This window comes from Spodoptera frugiperda, chromosome 11, assembly GCF_023101765.2.
Source record: "Spodoptera frugiperda isolate SF20-4 chromosome 11, AGI-APGP_CSIRO_Sfru_2.0, whole genome shotgun sequence".
NCBI lineage: Eukaryota > Metazoa > Arthropoda > Insecta > Lepidoptera > Noctuidae > Spodoptera > Spodoptera frugiperda.
Window position 1 is genome coordinate 9,233,163 of NC_064222.1, and position 22,150 is coordinate 9,255,312.

A 22,150-nucleotide genomic window follows, 5' to 3' on the forward strand; every position below is an offset into this window, starting at 1 on the left:
TTCGAAGTTGAAATGACGATAGCTTGCAGCTGTTCCGCATTGTTGCATTTGAAATGTCATCGCTATCGTGTGCACCTACTCCTGCTTAATTGTAATACCTTTAGCCAATGGATTCACATTGTTATGTGTGCTTTTTGGGTGAATACTCGTAGGCGCATATGCTTAACGCTCGCCATGTGAAGCATAGGCTTATTTATTCAGGGCGATAGAATAATATTTATCCTTCCAGCATTGTATTGAAGATTAAGTAATTAAATAAAAAAATCTAAATCAAATTTTAAAGTCTTTATTTTTCTATTTCCAATGTGTTTATTTTTACATTTCATACAATTTTACATACAAATAAATATATAAAGGAATCATAATACAATAATTTATTGTTTATCAATAACTTCACACTTTTAGTAATAATAGATTCCTAATTTTAATTCGTGGCAAGGGTTTTTAAAAACTATACGTAGGTAGGTACCAAAATTTCTTAATCATAATAAAAATAGGGATTTTTGGAAATCAATAACGTTACTTAAATACTCAATTTGAGAATAGTTTTATTTATATACCACTGTTAATTAATAGACTGCCTCAATTTGAACTTATGCATATTTAGATACTACTATTTTAATTGAGTATTTGTAAGTATGTCCAATATTTGGCGTTAAGCTTTTCAGAATTTTACCGGGTTCCGGCTCGAAGGGCAGAAGTAGGAAAAGGGTGGTTTTTAGTCAGTAAGAGTCTGACACTTTCTCTGTTGATTCGTCCAAAGCGGGAGAAGCCATTGGATGATTATCTCCTTTAAAAAACGCTTCTCAGAATATGGGGTGACTTTAATAGAGGGTTTACCTAATGACTAATCGTCGCTTACTGTGAGAGCGATTTGTGCGAAAATATTCAACATCTGTAAGAAAAATATATGCATTGGTCAATTAATAAATACACAACAATTCAGGAACAATTTAAATAATTAGGTATAGTTCCTTTTCTAACAGTTACGTGAGTAAGCCGATAACATAACAATTAATTTAGTACTTATGTCTCACAAAAGTTAAACCGTAAAATTTAAAGAAAGTATTTGACAGTTTTAAATTTAGACATTATTTTGAATTTAGTCCACACTAAGTGCCTACCCAACCAGGTTGAGGGAAAGATTAAAAACTAAAACAACAGCTCACCTCAAGGCAGCCTTGACAAACAGTTGAACAGTCGTTTCACAACTGCCTCATATAATTTAGTTTTATATGATACGCATTAGATATAAACTATCATTAACATACATATAGTAAAGTATATTTTGGCATACGACCGTATTTCTATCCATACAACAATTTAATAAATCACTCAAACTTCCTAACGTATAGTAATCTACGTACAAAAAACTTTTAATCTTATAACCTTATCTAGTTTTACACTTCAATAATTACTCTTATTACAATTATTATAAAACACAAGTTACACTGTCCTATTTAATCCCTAATCTCAAATACTAAACTAATAAAAATAATTAACACATAAGTTCAGTCATTTCTTTACTTAACTCTTGGTTAAGACTGTATCAAATCCTTGAAAACTACAATGGCCTCAAAATTATTATGTGCTATAAAATCGGGAACGTAATCTGGTGTCCACTTACATAGGAGTCACTCTCTCTGGCTCTTTCACTTCTTTTAAGGTATACACAGTTCGTCTTATCGCTCCACCTTCCAACCGAGCATTCGAGACATGGTGTAGGACCTCAGGCAGTGACTCTCCATCCGAATGCATCACTGTATCATCAGTCAAGTTCCCGCTTTCGTCTCGTCAAGATCTATGAAGAAACTCTGATGTTAAGACCTTCTGATTGTTCGCTTTCAAAACCTTCTCGTGATGCCTCAACCGATGGACAATCTCGTCGTGTAGAACATTAAAACACATGGCAGTGAGTGCTAAACCGGTCATGATGTAAATTGAGCAAAACCACACGGTACCTGATGATGCACCGTTCTTCTGTGTCGCACCAGGAGCTAAGTGTCCAAAACCAATTGTGCTGAGACTCATAAAGCAGAAATAAACTCCGTCAATAGGACTCCAGCCTTCTAACTGATAAAGAACGAGAGCTCCAAAGAAGATGTAAGTAAAAATCGCCGCTAAACATAACGCAATAGGAGCTAAGATTGAAAATCCTCGAAGGGATACTTTGGAGTCTGTATCAGTGCAGCTCATGGAGTCACAGTCTCTTAGAAAGCTGAGTCCTTGTGTTTTATCCTTGATTGAGTTTGTGCTGACGCTGTGTGCTTGTGATGCGGAAATTATGGTCCCTGATGGAGACCTGACGTAGTAAGGTTCTTGAAGATGTAAGGTCTGATGTCTGAAGTCATCCTGTCTTCTGACTTTCTCCTTTCTCTCTTTGCTGGTCATTGTTCTCTCGTCGAGGCAACAGTATCCACATTTTGTGCAGAGGCAGCAGCATAGTGCTCTACTGAACACGCTTCTGGCTAGTCGTGATAGCAAGGCTCCTACTACAGAGAGGTATAAAAGTGTCAGAGGTATACCTATGACTGCGTATCCTATGGTGACCGCCTTTCCTAGTGCTGTCCTTGGTGCAACGCTGCCGTAACCTGTGACGAAAGATTCCATTATATGTATAGTCTCATACAAATAGGATAAAGGGAGGATCAGTTGTTTCTCACTTTATATTTTCACAGTAGAGTTACTATGAGCATAATAAGTAATGAGGTTGTTGCAACCTACATAAACGTTTACTTATTCCGTTTATGCTAATATTTAATCTACTACATTTTCTATTAATATTTCTATATTTATAGAAGAGTAATGTTTACCTTTAACTGTACTGTAACTTATGTACATCGCATTACTAAGAAAAAACATAGATCGATATTTAATATCTTCAAGTGCCATGCTTTGGCACGAATGGAGATACCAGACCTCACAGAAAACCGACGTAAAACAACGCTTGCGTTTCGTTGTGTGATTGAGGTTTCCGGAGATCCCTTTCCCAATCTTCCCAATCCCCGATACTCGAACAGCCCTTAAATTTCTAAACCCAAAAGGCTGGCGTCGCACTTGTAACGCCTCTGGTGTTTTGAGTGTCTATGGGCGGCGGCGATTGCTTACCACCAGGTGATCCGTTTGCTCATTTACCGACTTATACCATAAAAAAAAACTTACCAATAGTCGTGAGCACAGTCAGAGAATACAGGAATGCTTTCGCAAAATTCCACTCGTAGTCATCGACGACCAACGCAGGAGCTGACTCCAAGGCCCTCGCACCGCCATATTGCGCGGAAACATCAGCTGCTACCCTTGCCACCAACTTCTCTTGAAATCTGGCAATCTCCTGAGCTGCCAACCTAGTCCAGTTCTCCTTATACAAAATGTTCAAAGACACTGTGATCTCCCAAATGCTTTCAACCGTCTGAGACCTGAGTTCTGCACTAGCCTGACTTATAGTCCCATTTAGTTTTGACAGAGGAACTGTTTTTTGGCCTTCAGAAGCCTGGTATGAAGTGGTAGCGAGAGTTTTCTGGTGTATCTTGGCCGCTCCACCCTCAATAGCTAGGAAGATGAAAGCCCCAACCAGTGTGTAAGCCAGGAGCAGAGTGAAGATACCAAGATTGGTCACACAGCCGGCGATAAAACTCTTCTTTTTACTCTTCTTAGTTTTGACGCAGAGGCAACAAGTCGTGATGACGTCATCGTCAATCCTGTAGCCTTCTTTACCATTCTTCTTGTATTTCCCATTAGAGTGGTTCTTCTTCTTTATATTCTTATCCATGTTCGCTTTCATGAGCTCGATAGTTCTCTATGATAATATTCTAATATGATGTCCAATCTCACTTTGACCCACCTTCTGGATATCGAAAGTGATATGAGAAGCGAGATATCCATCTGTAACAAAAGTAAAGTTCTTTTATTTCTCTCAGGATTTTTATTAGTTTCAAATGAGGTTTCGAGTCGGCGATATAAACTCGAATTCAACAGAATAAATAAGTTTACTAGAAAAAGGCGGGCGTAATAAAAGGAAAGGGGAAGATAGAATAAATCCACTAAATATATAGATAGATAGATTAGCATATGGTACATATATAGGATAGGGAATGTGTTGTCTTGAATTATTGTACTTTAGGATGAGTAGGGCATTTAATTTAATTTTTTTGTATTTGAATAAAAATACTCTTGTCGTCACCAGTGTATTGGAATGCTTTTCCACCAAAGATTTGTTATGTAACTATGCTGCGAGGATACAATAGCTAAGTTGTGAAACTATGTGACCGTTTCCAGCGATTCTAAGCTATATAGCTGTGCGAGGAAGATGTGATGTATCGCTATTAAGTACATCTTCGTAGCATAGCCATATAATACATCTTAGTTAAGTCCGTTTCCACCAGTACTAAGCTATGTGTACCAATTAAAATGATTGCAATGTAGCAAAGCACATCTCTAATTGAAAAGTACACTTAATGTTCCTTTTATTCGTACGTCGTATTATAAGTACCATACCACGACGATTTTTATTATCATTAACACTAACAGACTATTTCTTAAACATGTCTTTGCTTATAATATTCAACCCATTATACAAGTCATTTAATAAAAGTAAGACACTCTTATATAAACAGACAAACAAACACTACCATCTACGATATTACTAAAGATTTTCAGACAGTTCCTTTCCTAGATTTTGTTGTGAAGCTTAGTCCTGACAATAGTGGATTTACTTTCATGAACTTACTTTTATTTTAGGCCTTGGTTTAGGCTCGTTTTATGACCTAAGTATATACACCAGCCATCCAAATAAAGTTTCTTGATTTTACTCGTATTATGGAAGCGCTGTCGAAAGGAAAAAGTCTCTGACTTTAGCTTTTTTTATTTCGATGATTAGGTATAGTGACGAAGATTTCTCTTTTAGTTCTGTTTTCAGTTTATATGTTAGAATGTATGTATGTTTTTTATGTAATGTTTACTTTGAGAAGTAAATTATATACAGGGGTAATTAAAGTTATTAAGCAATAGTTAAATGTATGGTAGAACGCATGGTAGATAAGTGTGGGAGAGCCATGCTTTGGTCAGGCTCGATCAGAGTGATACCACGGCCTCACGGAAAACCGACGTGAAAGATCGCTTGTGTTGTATGAGTGAGATTACCGAAGGCTCAATTACCCCTCTTCCGAATCTCCCTAATCCCCAATTCTCTAACAACCCTTAAATTCTGAACCCTCAAAAGGTCGGCAACGGACTACTAACGCCTTTGGTATTTCAAGTGTCCATCGGGCGGCGGCGATAGCTTACCATCAGGTGATCCGTCTGCTCGTTTACCCCAATCCTATAATATATTTGTCACCATCCTCACTCTTCTCGCGGTTATCAACAGCCTGAAAAATGGGTGTACTCAGTGGCATTACGTGCCATAATGTGCGTAATCTGACATTACCCCTTCGGGGATTAAAAGCGTTTGACGATAATGTACATGCTTGGAAACAGAGCTGCATTACTATTCTACTCATAATAAATACACGGGCACAATATTATGCACTACACTAAACCCATTTACTCTATATACCGATGCTTAAGTTTAATATCTCACTCGGAGCAACTTGTTCTAATAGCGCACAAGTTCACGCGATATCATCACGTATATCTATATTAGTGACACAATCAGAGTACTTGTGTTTTGCTGTGCAAATTGCGGGAACTGTGAGTTGTTGCTTTGTAAGATCTTCGCGGTTACTTATGAAAACGGGCACAATTAATGGTAGAAGGATGGACTGGACTGCAAATGATATTATACATCTATAATACCGATGCTTAAGTTATAATACCTTCACTCTTGAGCAACTCTATGTATAAACTTTAAAAAATAAAACCGCATCAAAGTTCATTGCGATAAAGAATTAAGTATACTATATTAGGGACACAGATACAAAGAAAGTGACTTGTGTTTTATACTATGTCGTTATGATTGCTTAAACTATTCCTTACTGATTTTGTTCAAAAACAATTGCTAAGGATCTTGGCGGTTATTAGTGGTATGAAAGTACCCATTAAGTGAATCTGAGTACATACGTTGACACTGTTGATTTACATACATACATCACCTCACGCCTGTTTCCCGTGGAGGTATGCAGAGACTATGCATGCAAGTGTAGAAGAGCTATGCTTCGGCACGAATGGGATGGCTAGACCGGAGTGATACCACGGCCTTACAGAAAACCGACGTGAAACAACGCTTTCGTTGCGTGAGTGAAGTTACCGGACGCCCAATCTCCCCAATCCCCGATTCATCAATAACCCTTAAATTTTGTAACGCCTCTAGTGTTTCAAGTGTCCATGGGCGGCAGCGATTGCTTAATAACAGGGTGATTCATTTGTTCGTTTACCGGCTTATACCATGAAAAATACTAGATGTACAATAAAACGCGTCTACCCTAAATTAATAGATGTTCCCAAATTAGCACAACAACCAAAAATAGGTTAAATGAAAAGCCTACTGCCATACATCGAGCACAATTAAATACCCGTGTCACCAAAACCCTTTAATAAATAGTTCCTAAATCCAGCATTTCCCTACTAATTGCGCCAATAATTAAAGTGAAAATAGCCATAAATAAAACCATGTATTTATGAACAAGCAAATAATTTACCAAGTTCTACCATTAAGGCGACTTAAATCAATGTTCCGCGAATCTCTTTGATTCCACTACATTAAATTCTGAAGATATTTAACGGGGAATTTTATTAAAATGGCTACTGCAGTGTACCTACGTACAAAGTTGATTTATTTTTATGATTCATTGGTTTGTTCATTATATTGAAATTAATTTGTTGTTGCTTGAATGGTTTTTAAAGGAATATTTGTGAAGAATATTGCTGCTTCTCTGAAAGTAAATCCAAACAACTGGTGATGTTTCTAGAAAAAAACACACTACTTTTTAATTATAGGTACACGTTTTTCATTATTATCTCTTTTTCTTACAAAATAGGTTAAAGCTATTGGTGCCACATTTGCTTTAGATACCCGCTACCCCATGTGAATGGCGCATCGCGATCCGCGCGCCTCAAAGAGTCTACAGACCACCACAGATGGGGCCCAGTAGGGCTGATGCCTGATCTGGAGCTGCGGACTACCTAGCGGGTTTCCGGGCTCCGGCTCGTAGGAGTACGTTGGTTTTTAGTTAGTAAGAGTCTCACACTCCCTCTCGCCTTGACCAACGCGAGAGTCAACTCATTGGTTGATTGTCCCCACAAAGACACTCGCTACGCCAGAGAAGTAATTAGCCACTGTTTGGGGGAAACTAGGTCCATTTTTCACGTCAATAAAGATCAAAAGACATTGGCACTGAAACAGCTTATTACGTTATTTATATTAAAGACTAGCTACACCTTGTATACTTACTACGTAGTTCTTAATTTAATGCATAGATGGCGTTAATATTAAATTGAAACGCGTTGGCACATCATTTCCTATTATACCTTATTTTAATATTTGTTCTGAGACCAAAATCGTAAATAAAATTTTAGTATCAAATTGAAAATACTAACTTTGATACTACATCACATTTTTATACCTAAGTAGGTCTCTGCCGACCCCTTTTGGAAACAAGATATGATATCACGTCGCCTCGTGATGCGAAGGTATGTTATCGTGTAATAATTCCGCTATGAATAAAATAACAAAACGGCGCCATGTTATATTTTCATGTAAGATATCGTGAAAGGGTGTCATACAACATTGAAACTTATCGCCTGAAATCTTCACGCGTCTCGAGTAACATGAAATATGTTCAGGTAAGGTTTTTTTTTAATACGCAATTTTCTTACGACTGTTTTTTCTTTTAAGAGGTAGGTTCACTTGGTAATTTAACCTTCAGCACCAACTTTGGATACACTTTTTGCCAGTAAAGGTAATTAATTTTATAATAGAAAGCGTTTTTAATAAATACTGTGTACAAATCCAGACTTTACCTCTTGATTAATTGAGTATTTTGGAAGTCAATTATCAATGTGGTAGCTTAATATTAAAACAGGAAAAAAATATGCAACTATTCGCACTTGCGACCAATTGACCAACAACACAGTAAAAAGATAAGGAATTTGATTTCCTAATTGATTTTTTACCCTGACTACCTCTCGAGTGGTCGCAAGTGTAGTCGCAAGTGTCGGGTTCGATTGCCGGGTCGGGTAAAGTAATGCTGAGCTTTTTTCAGCTTTTCATAAATTTCTCAGTAGTAGCACGGAGTCAGGAATTGTGTCCAGTCTATGACAGTAGGCTTACCCCCTATTACATGGGACTTATAACATAAATGACACCTGTGGCAAGTGGTAATGTGCACCTCAGTTTACCCCTTCGGGGATAAAGTCGTCACGTTACGTTCTGTCTTTAAACCCATGTCCAACACTAGTCGTACCTACTTATATCAGAATCAACGAAAAAATCGAAAACTAAAAAATAATAAACCCACTTAACCAATAATAAACGCTAACCAAATACATTTAAGTCAGCAATTTAAAAAACATTTCACTAAACCGGTTTATATAGAAGCAATTTTCTCAACGTTTAATACAGTCAGTAATATGAACACTAGGTATCCTAAGCTTCCAAATAACGTCGTAGGAGTAGGTTCTTATAGCGCTGCATAACTAGATCACAATTACTATTGCGCTGAAATAAGGAGTTTGTGAATTTGGAGTGGAAGTAAGTGGAGGGGAACAGTGCAAAAAATTCTCTGCTAAACATACTTAATTGAGAATTTTCTAAATTTATTTATTTATCAAGTGTCACCAACATAAATACAGCAATATTGCACAATAAAAATAACAGTTACATACACACTACCTTAGGCTTATCTGTATTTACAATTATGGGTAACCACAGAATGCAAAATAGTTACCCAGTAGTTACTAGCTGTTCATTACTAATTATATGACCTCCGTCATTGTATCACGTAAAACCCTACATTTATTTTTTGCAGCATAAATAATTTGGGTTTTTGTTTTCAGTCTTATTCATGCAAGGTCAGTATTAGCCCCATATTAGGATTTTATCCTAATATGGGGCAAAAAAAATCAATAAAACAGGTTCATTGGTTTAAAAGGTAGAGTGCTCCTTACGGAAATCAGATCGCTATACGTTGCTCGGCAGCCAGTTGCCCAGCCACCACGCCAACCGTGCAGTATTAACAATAAATTATAAGTGTGTTGTCAGCCTTTTCAAAAATAATACTCTCTATCTTTACGTTTTATCTTGGCAGTTGACTTCAGCATTTTACCATACTATTCATAAACTGAAACTAGAATTATAATCAGAGGTGTTCTGACTTGCATTTATCCAACGAGACTACTTTCAAATGCAACTGCAACGCTTATTGCCTGCAGAAAATTTTTGGGGGACAATCGTCGCTGTTCTACGAAATTAAATTCTGTAAACATTATCCTGAACTGCATGAAATGAATAGAAGAATTCTGTTGTTGGGAAAATTAGTTTTGTAGATTGTTACTTGTATTGGAGGTATGTGATCTTATAAGATTATATTGAAATGTATGTCAGTGCAGCGATGAAACTGCATCGTTGGTCGACGGGTCATAAGTAAGAAATCCGAGCACGGGGTTTCGGTTTAGATTCCTGAGTCCAAAACATTATCGCGGTTTATTCAATTTAAAAAAATCTTAATGTAAGGGCCAGTTAGCCCCTCACACTGTAATTTTGTAGCTGTAGGAGTTGTGGTAGTACATAGAACAGATTACAAGTTACTGGGTTTAGTTGCGTTTGAGTTTAGTAAAAGTTACAATTAGTGTTTCTTTCCTTGACGTTAAATGGTTAAAAATGCTAGTTATTTTATGTGCTATACATTGGATGACGCGCATTTGATATTGCTGCGTCGACTAAACGGTTATGAAACCGTACACTTAATAACAAACACGAACCTCCGAATTGTGACCAGTATTCTATGATAATAGCCTCATTCTCACGTGATTCAATGTAACATAATCGGCAAAAAGTTTAATTGATCCATTTTTTCGCACCTCTACCTCTTATAAGGCATTACTTTATGTTGTAAACTTTAAAATATCAAACATCCTAATACCTCCAGACCATTACCTCCTACCTCCTAGCCAATGAAGAGCTCTTATCTTAAGACCCTAGTCGTGCAGCTGACAGTCTGACAATCCCGATTGGATTACACACGAGTGCCGAATGCCAATCAAATTCAACCTAGACGCACAGAGAGCGTACTAGTAAGGAATGTGAGGATAGTATTGAGTTATGATGTTAGTTTCTTGATTTTGATAAATGGCTAGCGGAAATTTGAGGTGTGTTGTTTATGGTTAAGACTTTATTAATTAATGTGACTATTATTAATAAAACGTGGGAGATTTTTAGGAACTTTCTTTTTCTGTATTTTTTTTACGGCGGAAAATCATCAAGTGTCTTCTCCCGCCTTAGGTGAGAGAGAGTGTCAGACTTCTACTGACTAAAAACCACCCCGTTTCTACTCCTGCTTTTCAAGCTGGAGCCCCGGTAAACCCGCTAGGCAATCGCAGCTCCGGGACTTTAAGTACTTTTAGTTCTTTGGGGAATTAATTTTTTTGGGTTCTATAATATCCTTGCTTAAAAGCACTGTCTTATTATTTGAATAGTCACAAATATGGGTGCAGAGTAAAGAATTAGAGGACAAATTCTTTTTCTTACAAAGAAAAAAACATTGCCACACCCTAGGATTGTTTCATGTGTCGTAAACGAGCAGTGGGTAAAACCGCAGGAAAACAGCTAGTCTACAATATAAACATTTTTATCGCAAAATATTTACGAATTTGTATGAACAAAGGTTATTCCAAAGACAGCACGTTTTAATACAAAATGTTTTTTTCTTAAACACGAATTTGTTTATTTCAGATTAAATTTTTAGTTCACCACTCTATGTAATATATTTCTGATATCTTAAAAATTTAATCAAATATCTTGTAAAGAAATAATATAATATGTTATCTCGATACCTTAGGGACGACACGATTTCATTTTTATAAAAATTAAGAAGATATTTTCTAGATTTTTGTTCTGATATTCAATCGTTTCAAATATATTTTGAGATATTTCTTTTTTGTTTTTAGCATACCCAGTGGGGATATAATTTGTTCTAGATTTAAAATATGTCTCATAAACTATAATAAAATTCTGTTCAATATTTTCTTAACATATAAATATTTTTATGAAATAAATGGGTAATATTAAAACAAGATAGTGGTTGTTATTTTATAAAATATTCGCTAAAAGTCTATAGCTCTCAAAAATACTTTGCACAAGGACTTTTACGACTCAGTTGATTATTACTAAAGATTTAAGAAACAACGTTTTGTTTTTTGTGTGCGTGTGCGTTAGTTACTAGGCTTAATTACCCCCTTCCCAATATGCCCAACCTCCGATTCCCCAACAACACTTAAATTCCTAACCCCAAAATCCAGCAACGCACTTGTAATGTCACTGGTGTTTCGAATATCCATGGGCGACGGCAACCTCAATCGTAGCTATTAAAATAGCTTCCACCGTAAGAAATATAAAGCCAAACTAAATACTATTTAATTCATTTAATAGCCACGTATTACGAATGCAATGGGCTCAAGTATTGCAACTTAAGAGTACGAAATTTCGATAGATATTAAAATTGATCGATCGGAATTGAATTCAAAAGTAGATAGAATATCATCACGAAAAGACGTACTGCACTAATAAATCATAACCGCCAAAACCGAAATCAATTTAATTTAAAACCAAAGAACCCGAGAAAAATCCACTCAATACCCATAAAGTAATGTAACCGCGAAATCCAATTTCAGCCACCGATAAAGATTCTGCATAAATCTGTGATTTAATCCAATAATAGGGCATTTTAACCACTGTGCTACCTAATGTTGAACAATTCAATGCTTCGTGCCAATTCCAATGACTTATTTCATTACACCCTTGCGGGTTACGTTTTGAAAGCATAAATTTTGAAATTGATAATAAAATTTTAGTACGATCACATTACGTTGAACGTTATATTCAATCGTATTGGTTGGTGGATTTGTTTTTGTATGGTATTTGTTGTTTTCCTATAAGGTTTGTGTAGTAGGATTTAGGATTTTAGGTCCTACTTGGTTGTGAATTTAAAATGGATTGATGGTTTTTAATGGTGTCTTTTAATTACCTGGTCGTAATTTTTATTTTATTAATTATCTTATTTAAAATATATAAAAAAAATAGTATACGCCGGTAAAAGAGCTTCACTTGATGGTGAGTAATCGCCATCGGCCATGGACACCCGACACACCAGAGGCATTACAAGTGCTTTGCCGGCCTTTTGGGGGTTAGGGATTTAAGGATTGTTGGGGAATCAGGAATTGCGATAATAATTGGGCCTCTGGTAACATCACTCACACATCGCAAGCGTTGTTTCACTTCAATTTCCTATGAGGCCGTGGTATTACTCCGCTCAAGCCAGCCCATACATACCGAAGCATGGCTCTCCCACACTTAAAAGTAATTTTCCCCCAAAGGAACTCATGGCGGGGCAAACTTTTTTTCTCACACGTATTTAAGTTAAGATCCGAAGTTTGTCGGAACTTGCCGATTAGTTACGAGCACAAATCCGAAACTGATGTAAAAACGGTGTTCCGACGTGTAGCGGAGTTTGGCTGAAAGTTTCAGTGGTTTCATAACGAGTTTAATGCTGTTGTGCTACCGTCGATCCTGAGCGGTTTGAGATTGCCTGCTATTAAAGTATTGCTGAGAGATTTTCGCTTTAATTTCAGTCTTACGTTTATAATTATCGAATGGTGATTGATAATTATTGGCAACTGTATTCTTTAGCTCATAATTTTATTTTAAAACCAGATAAACTATCAAAGTTAAAGTCAAATCATTTGCTCCAATTAAACTATAAATAGTTTTGAAATAAAGAAATAAATATTAATTGGTCATCTGCCCGTCAGTGCAACAGTGAGATATATTTACTATAATGGAGATTTCTGTGCAAAAGACATTGTGTTTCTAGAAATCGAAGCATGTTTCAAGATCAGCTTATAATAATTTTAATAAAAAAAAAAGATATGGAATCTTTAATACAAAACCTATAAATCAATATTATATTTTTATAATATTGTTGACGTTATTTTAAATGTGAGAGAGTCGTTTTTTGTTTCTTATTTTATTTTTCTTTATTTTAGTTTGAAGTTGTATATATTTATTACCAATTTAAAATCTTTCCTGTGATTAATTCCCTGTGATGATTCCCTGTAATTCCCTGTAACTAAATAAATAGGGTATTGTTCAAAGTCAAACAACAATCATTTAACGTACAACATCAAAAATGTCCAATCACCCACACCAATACAACCTGACTTAGATGAACCCTTACAAAAAAACCTTAGAACACTTAAATTTAGAAATTCCACAGTTACACTACACTACCTTTCTCGAATATTCGTGATACGACCTGGAATACAGGAGTGGCGTTGGAGCCGACAGGGCCCAATTTAATTGAACAGTAGCCACTGACACTCTCACTGCTGTAGCAGAAATTGGAAACGCCGAAATAAGGCTCCCTAGGCATTAAATTCAGTTGGTTCTCTAGCATTTTTGTTTTTGAATACTGGTATCTTTTTGATTGTTATTTGAAAGGATTTTTGTTTGTATAGTCAGAGTTTTTTAGTTAAAGAAATAACTAATATAAATGCATAATTTTGTTTTTGAAACGTCACATCATCTTTTATCCCCGAAGGTGTAGGCAGAGGTGTACATTTGCGGCACGTAATGCCGCTATACAATGAACACCCACTTTTCACTAATTCCCATGTAATAGGGGTGAGCCTATTGCCATATACCGGGCACAATGTCAGACTCCCTGCTACTACTGAAAAAAAATCGAACAACCGAAAACAACACAGTAATTCTTTGCCAGACCCGTGAAACAATTGAACCCGAGACCACGAGACCACTCAACCAACGAGACAGTCTATGACTAAAATTATTTGGCAATAATATTGGAGGTCACTTAAGGACACATATTATAACAATAAATATTATTGTGTTCAGTTCATACAAAAACAAGTGAAGCAATTTTAAACCTTTAAATTGTTAGTCTAAATTCTGATAAATAAATAAAAAACCTAGATTTTATAAGGAGATGTCTGGCTTAGCTACATATATTTAGTTACATTGACGCAAACAACTTGATTAAATCTAGTTTTAGATATAAGGTATCTAAATAAAAACAATACCGTACTAATATTATAAATGAGATAGATTGCTTGCAATATTTAATGCTAATCTGTATTGACGACAAAGACACCGATTTCAATCTCTTTTTCTACCATTGTTTTTTTATTTGTAATATTCATTTGCAATCAGTCTGTCTTGACTATAAACAGATGTAGAGTGTGCTTAAAGATAATATCATTGTTTAATTTTCTTTTCAAAGATTTACAGAGTATACTTTTTATTTCAAAAATATCACTGTATTGACTACATGTAATGTACCCTTAGTATGAGGTTGCTCTGGCGCTCTGATTGGTTGGTTCATTCGAGCTGGTCAATCTGAGTGCCGAACGTGCGCTCGTTTCATTTTCCTTCAAAATAAAGTAAACTCCTACTAAGGGTACTGAGCCTGCTTGACATTAATCTCAGGGGAGACGAAGCCGACAGAAGAACAAAATATAGATTCCGATTAAATTCTTAGTTTAACTCCTTTTCTTTCCATAATGTGAACCTCTGCCTATCCTTTCGGGGATAAAAGGCGTGACGTTGCATTTAACTCTTTTGTTCTTAACTTAAAGGCGAAATCGAAACAAGAGTGTCAAAGACTTATAATTAATCGAACCCTTTTGACATTCCCATTGATAAAATTCAAATCGTTTACGACCTTCCGTGTTGAAATCAAAGGTCTGATACTTTTTGGCAATCTCGAGATAAGCAAATAGGATGAATTGAGTAATTTATTTTTGAAAAGGTTAAATTAAGTGGGAATCTTGAATCTGATAATGGGATAGTACGTTTTAAGCTATTTGCTTTAGTGGTTACTTTGAAATAACTTATGGGTTTTGTTATGTTAGGGTTTTAAAAATATTAGTATGTTATATCCACACACATTGAATGCGCGTTGCTATGTGTCTAAACTGCACAGCTGTTGGCAAAGTGACTGGGCAACTTGCTACCGTGAAACGCGTCGCGGGTATGATTCGCGCGCGGAAAAACTTATTGGATGATCCTCAGATTGTTGTTCCGGGTTTGGGTGTGATATGATACAGAAGTAAACGCATCCACTACATAGGCAGAAACGATTATTATTTATTAAGAAGTTCTAAGAATAATAACTCTACACTGATATAATTTTAATATGCACAAATCTCAATCTACACTTTAATTATTATTGACCTGCACACAAATTTCCTTGAAATTTCAAAATAAAAATCAAAATCATCACTTTTTTCTATTTCTCGGTCTCTTTCCTTAGTAAATTCCCAAAGTTCTTTACAATTTTTTATAAGAAAAAAATCACTCATTTCTTAATTTTCATCTTAGAAAGCAATCGTTGACCTTTTAATAATCGAGGGCTCTCTGACGTGACCTTTATCATTCAAATTGAATCCTGTATCTGATTATTCTGCATACTAAAGTGTTTTCCCATTATAATAGCGCGTGTAAAATCTAATATTTTTACTCATAATCAAGTTTAATATTAAATAAATATTCATATAAATGTATTAAGAAAAACTCTAGGCTGTAGGTAGGCTGCGCGACGACGCCTGGTTGCTCATGCTCATTTTTTGGAATAGGCCAGTAAACGAGCAGGCAGATCACCTGATGGTAAACAATCGCCGCCGCTCGTGGACACCCGAAACACCAGAGGCGTTATATGTGCGTTTTGGGGGTCAGGAATTTGAGGGTTGTTGGGAAATCGGAGAATGAGAAGTTAATCGTTGTTTTAGTTAATTTAGTGTTTCTCACGATAATTATTATAAAAACGTAATTAAATTATTACATCCATATCACAATCACAGGATTGTGACTGATACTTTAAACAAAGGACTATTGTTTGCCAAAAGGGACGAACCAAGTTTTTAATTTAATTAACAACACAGTCTTATTTCACACGAAGTATAAGGCAATCGGTGTCTGGCCCCAAGTGTGGGAGGGCCATGCTTCAGCATGAATGGTCTGGCTCGATCGGAGTGATACGACCTCACAGAAAACCAACGTGAAACAACGCTTGCATTATGTTTCGTTGAGTAAGTGAGGTTACCGGAGGCCCAATTATGCCCCTTCAAAGTCTTTTCTATTCTCCATTCCTCAAAAACCCTTAAATTCCTAACCCCCAAAAGGCCGGCAACGCACTTGTATTGCCTCTGGTGTTTCAAGTGTCCATGGCCGGCGGCGATTACCAGCAGATGACCTGTTTGCTCGTTTATACCATAAAAAAGGCGATTGGAAATTAAATTATTTTGTCATCTCTACTATTAATTCGTAAAAAAAGGCGCTAAATTAACCATTTTATACGCTACGCTACTGGTAGGTACACCAACAAAAATGTACATACATATGTGTCAAATCAAACCGGTAGAAATCTTAAAAAGAACATTCTATTTCACAAACACCCAATAATCGTCATTTGAATGCCGTATCTCCACAGATTGAACTAAACCCAATACATTAAAAACTTTACACCCTATAAACGCATAGTTCAATTGATGGGTTAGCCTATCAGAATACAGTTTACGACCCTAATGAAGTGCTATTGGTTAATTCAGTCCACATTACCTAGTCAAACCCGATATATTCCATTTATGACCCACTATATGGAGTATTGAATGGGTTGTAGTTTTATAGTTTCAGTGCGTAGCTATTTATTTGTTATCTATTTGAAGTTATATGGTTTTTGAAAAGTTTTATTGGTTTTTGGATGTATTGTGTTATTGAAGCGGCATCACTCGCGTTCTCGTGGAATAAAAAGTATCCTATCACCCAAGTCAGCTCATACCCTGTCTGTATACCACATCATAATCCGTTCAGTAGTTTCAGCGTAATTGACGGACAAACATCCAAATAAACAAACTTTCATTTTTAATAATATAGTCTGATTGTGGTCATGACAGAGAGCAATACGTTGTCATCATCCATTTTTTTTTTTTGATAGAGACCATGTAGCAGCAACGTGCCCTAATAAACCTGTACTCTTAGTGCAAGCCTGGCGCGTTCGGAGCTCTGACTGGCAAATGCAGATGAACCAACCAATCAGAGCACCGCACTCGATGTCGTTTCGTTTTTGTGTAATGTAAAGCAAACTCTTATTAAGGGTACTGTACCTTTTAAACTCCATTTTCTCGTCTGTGGATTAGTTTCAATAATGTTATTCAATTTTCTAATTAGGAATAAAAAAAAACAAGATCTAACAGCTGTTGTTAAAAGTACTTGAAACGTTAAAAAAGTAAATACCCGAACGAAAAATAAATGAAAATAAAAGGTCCAACAGATTTGCAACACAAACGCATTTTGTTTTTAATATTTTTACAAATCCCGGTCATAAAAGGTCATTAAAATCGTTTTTTCGACATCCGGGTACAAAGTGCGCGGATAACGGATACCCGGGTTTGACCCTTGTTAAAAGGTTTGACCACACTGCTAATACAAATAAAAACAAAATATTAAGTATTTTTTAAAGCGTTTTCTCTGCACTGCCATTTTGCACAACACACCAGTTTTTTTTTTTTGAGGGTCGAAAATCACTCAATGACTTCTCACGCCTATTAGGCGAGGCGAGTGGGAGTGTCAGACTCTTACTGACTAAAAACCACCCCGTTCCTACTCCTGCTTTTCGTACCGGAGCCCCGGTAAACCCGCTAGGTAGTCAGCAGCTCCGGATCAGACATCACACCAGCTGATCTTGGAATAAAATCACATCAATAGGGATGATGACGGGGTATGAAAATTAAAAATCTATTTAGTCCGTCAGTTAGATAATGAAAAAATATTAGATACTTTTTTTATTTTGTCATATAAGATAACAGTACTACTGTCATATCTACTTAGATAAAATCGATCAAAGTTTAGGAGTGGGAGCAAATACGTAATTTCTAAGTAGGTATAATACTTACCTAGAAGTGACGTCTCGCGATATTTCAAATCAGTATAACTTCGAAAGTATTGTTTTCACTAAGAAAATAAATAAAAAAATACGTGTAAAATAATTTAATTTTAATGTTCGTACATTAAAATAAAAATTAGGTACCTACTCTATTGTTCCAAATGCGTATCAGAAACATTAATTACACCACATGTAACGACAGCCTACCCAAATAATTCACCAAATGACTACTACTACTAAACTTGATCTCTGACTGACTACCTCCTACTATCTATAGTTTAATGAATCTACCTTAATATTTATCTACGAACGTACCATAGCCTTCATAGGAAAACAACAGCATCGAATAACAATAACCGTAACAAAATGACATTCCTATACTAATCACCATTTACCCCCTTCGACACAGATAACCGATCGTTAATCCCCATCCCCATCAACGTTTATGAACACCACACATCCCCATTTTAAATTATCGCATCAGTGATTCTATAAAAAGTAACGACCCCTTCAGACGAACTGTGCGACTTCGCGCGACTCAAACTGGTGAGAGATTATCAATTTGACTTTCATAACAGCCCAAAGTAATGTCCTTAAGCTGAGTAAATGGACCGAAATTGATAATAAAATTAATTTACTTGCTCCCTAAAACGAATTTTCGTAGGAACAGGACTGAATTTATTCGTCTTTATTTCAACGTTGTCGTCGATACAATGGCTTTTGTTGCGAGCTTATATTGTTTTAGGTGTTGGTCTGATGCTGCCTTAATAGATTGTGTACTGTACTTATAATAAATCGCGTTTTACTTAGGGAGACAAAAGGTTTGATATTTTGTTCTAAAGTTACATTATCGTTGGGGGAAATTTGATGTTTACTTTGTGAACGCATCATAACGTTAGAATTTTTTACCCTGGAAGGATAAACAAATGTAGTAAGGTGTGTGTAGAACTGTCAGTTCCAAAATATGATCAGAATGGGCATGGCTAAACTGGCTCTGTATTCCGTGGAAAATGTCAGACAACTATTACTATTGAGATATTTTCAAATAACCAAAAAACGCTCAGTATCGTTTTATCTGTTGAGCCTTTATTTTTTGAAAGCGAAAGTCATCCAGTTCCTTCTCCCGCCTTTTTTAAGGGGGGATAACATCCAATGACTTCTCCCGCCTTGGGTGAGGCGAGCATTCTCCCGCCTGAAGCGAGGCAAAAGGGAGTTTTAGACTCTTACGGACTAAATTCACCCGTTCCTACTGCTCTTCAAGCCGGAGCCCTGGTAACCCACTAGGTAGTCTGCAGCTCCGGACGATGATGCAGCCTAATTTGAATAATGTTATTTAATATTTTAATTACGTCAATATCTGTTTACGTTTAGTTTTTCTTTATTTAATCCCACGTATTATGACGTATCGTCTAGTAGAAGGAAAACACAATAATGTTTGTGCTACACAAAGAATAATTAATTTTAATTGTTTATATTGTGTAGGTAAATAAGGTAATTGTAGTTAGACTAGGTAAGAAAATACTTAAATGCGTGACGTCTAGTCTAGATGATGAGAAACACTGTGTTTATTGTGGCAGACAAAGAATAAGGAATAAGTAATGCTTCGTTGGCCGAGTGGTTGTTAGAGCGACTGCCGGGCAAAGGGGGCTCGGGTTCGATTTCCGGATCGGGCAAAATATTGCTGGGCTTTTTCCGGTATTTCGAAAATTTGTCAGTAGTAGCACGAAGTCTGGAAATGTGCCCAGTATATATTATGTATATTGCAGTAGACTCACCACCTATTACATGGGACTTACAACATAAATTGTGAAAAGTGGGTGTACATTGCACAGTAACATAACTTACGTGTCACAATGTGCACCTCTGCTTACCCCTTCGGGGATAAAAGGCGAGACGATATAAAAGAAATATTAAGCTTTAGTTACTGCCATACTCGGAGACATTTAATGATTACTTAAACTATTCTTTAGTAACGATTTTTTTTCTGAAAACAATTGCTATGGCCTGTGTTAAGTAACGATTAAATGACTCTAAGAACGGCGGTTAGAGTAACTTAAAGTACATACATAGTACGTAACTATGTGTACTTTCTAAGCATATTTAGACATCGCAGACAAACGGTGAAGGAAAACATCGCGCGGAAAGTTGGGCTTATAATTTGTAACTATGAGTTTAAAAGCACCCGCATTGAGCAAGCGTGATGATTAATGCTCAAACCTTCTCCGTATCAGAAGAGGTATTTGGACAGCGGTGACCACACATCACAGGCGATATGATATGATGAGAAGCAACTTTGATTGCACGGCTGACGCGGTGAGTGGGCAACCGGCTGCTACGTAACGTGTAGCGGGTATGATTTCTGCACGGAGCAACTTTTTGTGTTGTACACAAAATATTTTGCTCCGGGTCTGGGTATCATGTTATATGTTAAATTGTATGCTTGAGAAAATCCTAGTGTGTGGAAAGGATTGTTATTATTTTGTTCATGCTTGATAAAAATTTACTCATCTTACTATATTATAAATGCGAATGTTTGAGAGTTTGTGCGTTTATGTGTATATTTGTTCCTGAACCACGTAAAAATGGCTGAAGGGATCGGGATGAAATTTAGAAAAGGGGTAGTTTTAACTGGAAAAACACAAAAGACAGATTTTTCCCTCGGGACCGCAGGTGAGGGCTAATGTATGACAATGGATTCATACTCTAGTATATGGAAATCGTAACGTCACAAACATCAACAGCCTATAAGATAAGTGGCCGCTGCTGACCAAAGCCTCTACCCACACGGAGAAGGTTTGAGCATTAATCACCACACTTGCTCATTGCAGGTTGAACAAATCATAACAATACTGGATTTAAAGGAGTAGACACCTCAGTCTACCCCTTTAGAGATTAACAGGCGAGATCATTCGAGATGTTCCAAATTGGTCTAGTAGTTTCGTAGCCTATTCTATTAATAAATAAAATAACGAAACAAAGAAATGTTTTTTTTTAAGTAAGTATTAATGTTAAGATATATATCTACATAGATTTAATGGCTGGTGAGAAAAAAAAACAATGTAATATCGTGTATATTTGGAACAAACATTTATGTACGTAGATGCATAATACATACGTAGGTTGGTTTAAAAATAGACGCGTTATTTATAACTGTTTTCTTAGAAAAAATGTTTTAGATTATATTAAGACTATTAGCAAAGGTTTTAGAAGAATCTAGATATAAAAATAATATACGGGCTTACCTTACACTTCAATATAAATGGTGTTCTCGTTTCCTACACATATAAACTCACATATTTACACTTATAACGTCAATTTTGTTTGTTAATAATAGTGAGTTATAACCGTCTTGTTATACAGAGGAAACAACAAAGAGTTTTATGCGAAAATCCCTTTTCATCTTCAATAATTTTCACTTATCTGTCAACATTGTACATTTCACAATTAAAACTCATATAACACAATTCACAGTCAATTTGTTGGTATAAAACACACTTTGAATAAACAAACTATTGTTTAATTATTTGATATTGCATTTAAATTAAGAAATTTCAATATAATTCTTGTTTTTATCAGCAAAATATTCTAGTTCGCAACCTCAAATTCGGGGAAGGCGGCCATATTGAAATGTTGTGCGCATGCGTCAAGTTTTCATCTAACGCATGCGTAAAGGGGTGAAATGAAATATTAAAAATGGCATTGTTTTGGTTATACGTGTATGAAAAATTAAAAACGTATCTCTTGTTGAATATAAACAAGAGGAAACTTTGAGAGATTTCTTTGTACGTTGATGTAAAAGGTTTCATTAGAGTAATGGTAGGATTTAGTTTATTAAAACAACCTGTATATGGAATGGAATAGAATGAAGTATGGTATTAGATTTTAACATTTATTAATGGATACTTTTGGTTGGTTTTGGATTGACGTAGATAGAGTTACTGCAGCTTAAAGTACTGGGATTTAAGTTTGAATAAGATTATCAGAATTCTCAACAACAATAGTTTTTTACTTCGATGCAAAAAAAAACTGTTAGATCAGTCATT

General features: G+C 35.9%; 2 protein-coding genes across 4 annotated transcripts in view; one reads left to right on the forward strand and one right to left on the reverse strand.

The window, feature by feature from the left end:
- The window catches only part of LOC118274759 (uncharacterized), a 380,866-nt gene that overhangs the window by 325,298 nt on the left and 33,418 nt on the right, over window positions 1-22,150 (forward strand). The window contains exon 1 of one of the 2 annotated variants that reach the window (XM_050696749.1): window positions 4,520-4,523. The exons of the other annotated variant lie outside the window; for it this stretch is intronic. The gene's annotated coding sequence lies outside the window, so the exon portion shown is untranslated. Of the gene's footprint in view, window positions 1-4,519; window positions 4,524-22,150 lie in introns of those variants that run through there. 2 annotated transcript variants of the gene reach the window in all.
- Window positions 271-21,728, reverse strand: LOC118274752 (potassium channel subfamily K member 18-like). Of its 2 annotated transcripts, none has more exons than XM_035592446.2 (3): window positions 21,350-21,728; window positions 3,163-3,882; window positions 271-2,591 (listed from the first exon to the last, which is right to left on the reverse strand). In XM_035592446.2, the coding sequence occupies exons 2-3, from the start codon at window positions 3,779-3,781 to the stop codon at window positions 1,795-1,797; spliced, it is 1,416 nt and encodes a 471-aa protein (XP_035448339.2). In that variant the 5' UTR covers window positions 3,782-3,882; window positions 21,350-21,728; the 3' UTR covers window positions 271-1,794. The 2 variants fall into 2 exon arrangements, with proteins under 2 accessions (XP_035448339.2, XP_035448340.2); XM_035592447.2 differs by having other exon boundaries at window positions 996-2,591; window positions 21,355-21,718.

What these genes read in the sequence shown, in the direction of transcription:
- LOC118274752 (XM_035592446.2), bottom strand. Translation starts at nt 3,781, where the DNA reads ATGAAAGCGAACATGGATAAGAATATAAAGAAGAAGAACCACTCTAAT. An exon ending in GACTGTGCTCACGACTATTG is followed by an intron (nt 2,592 to 3,162) that starts GTAAGTTTTTTT and finishes CTTTCGTCACAG; the next exon opens with GTTACGGCAGCGTTGCACCA.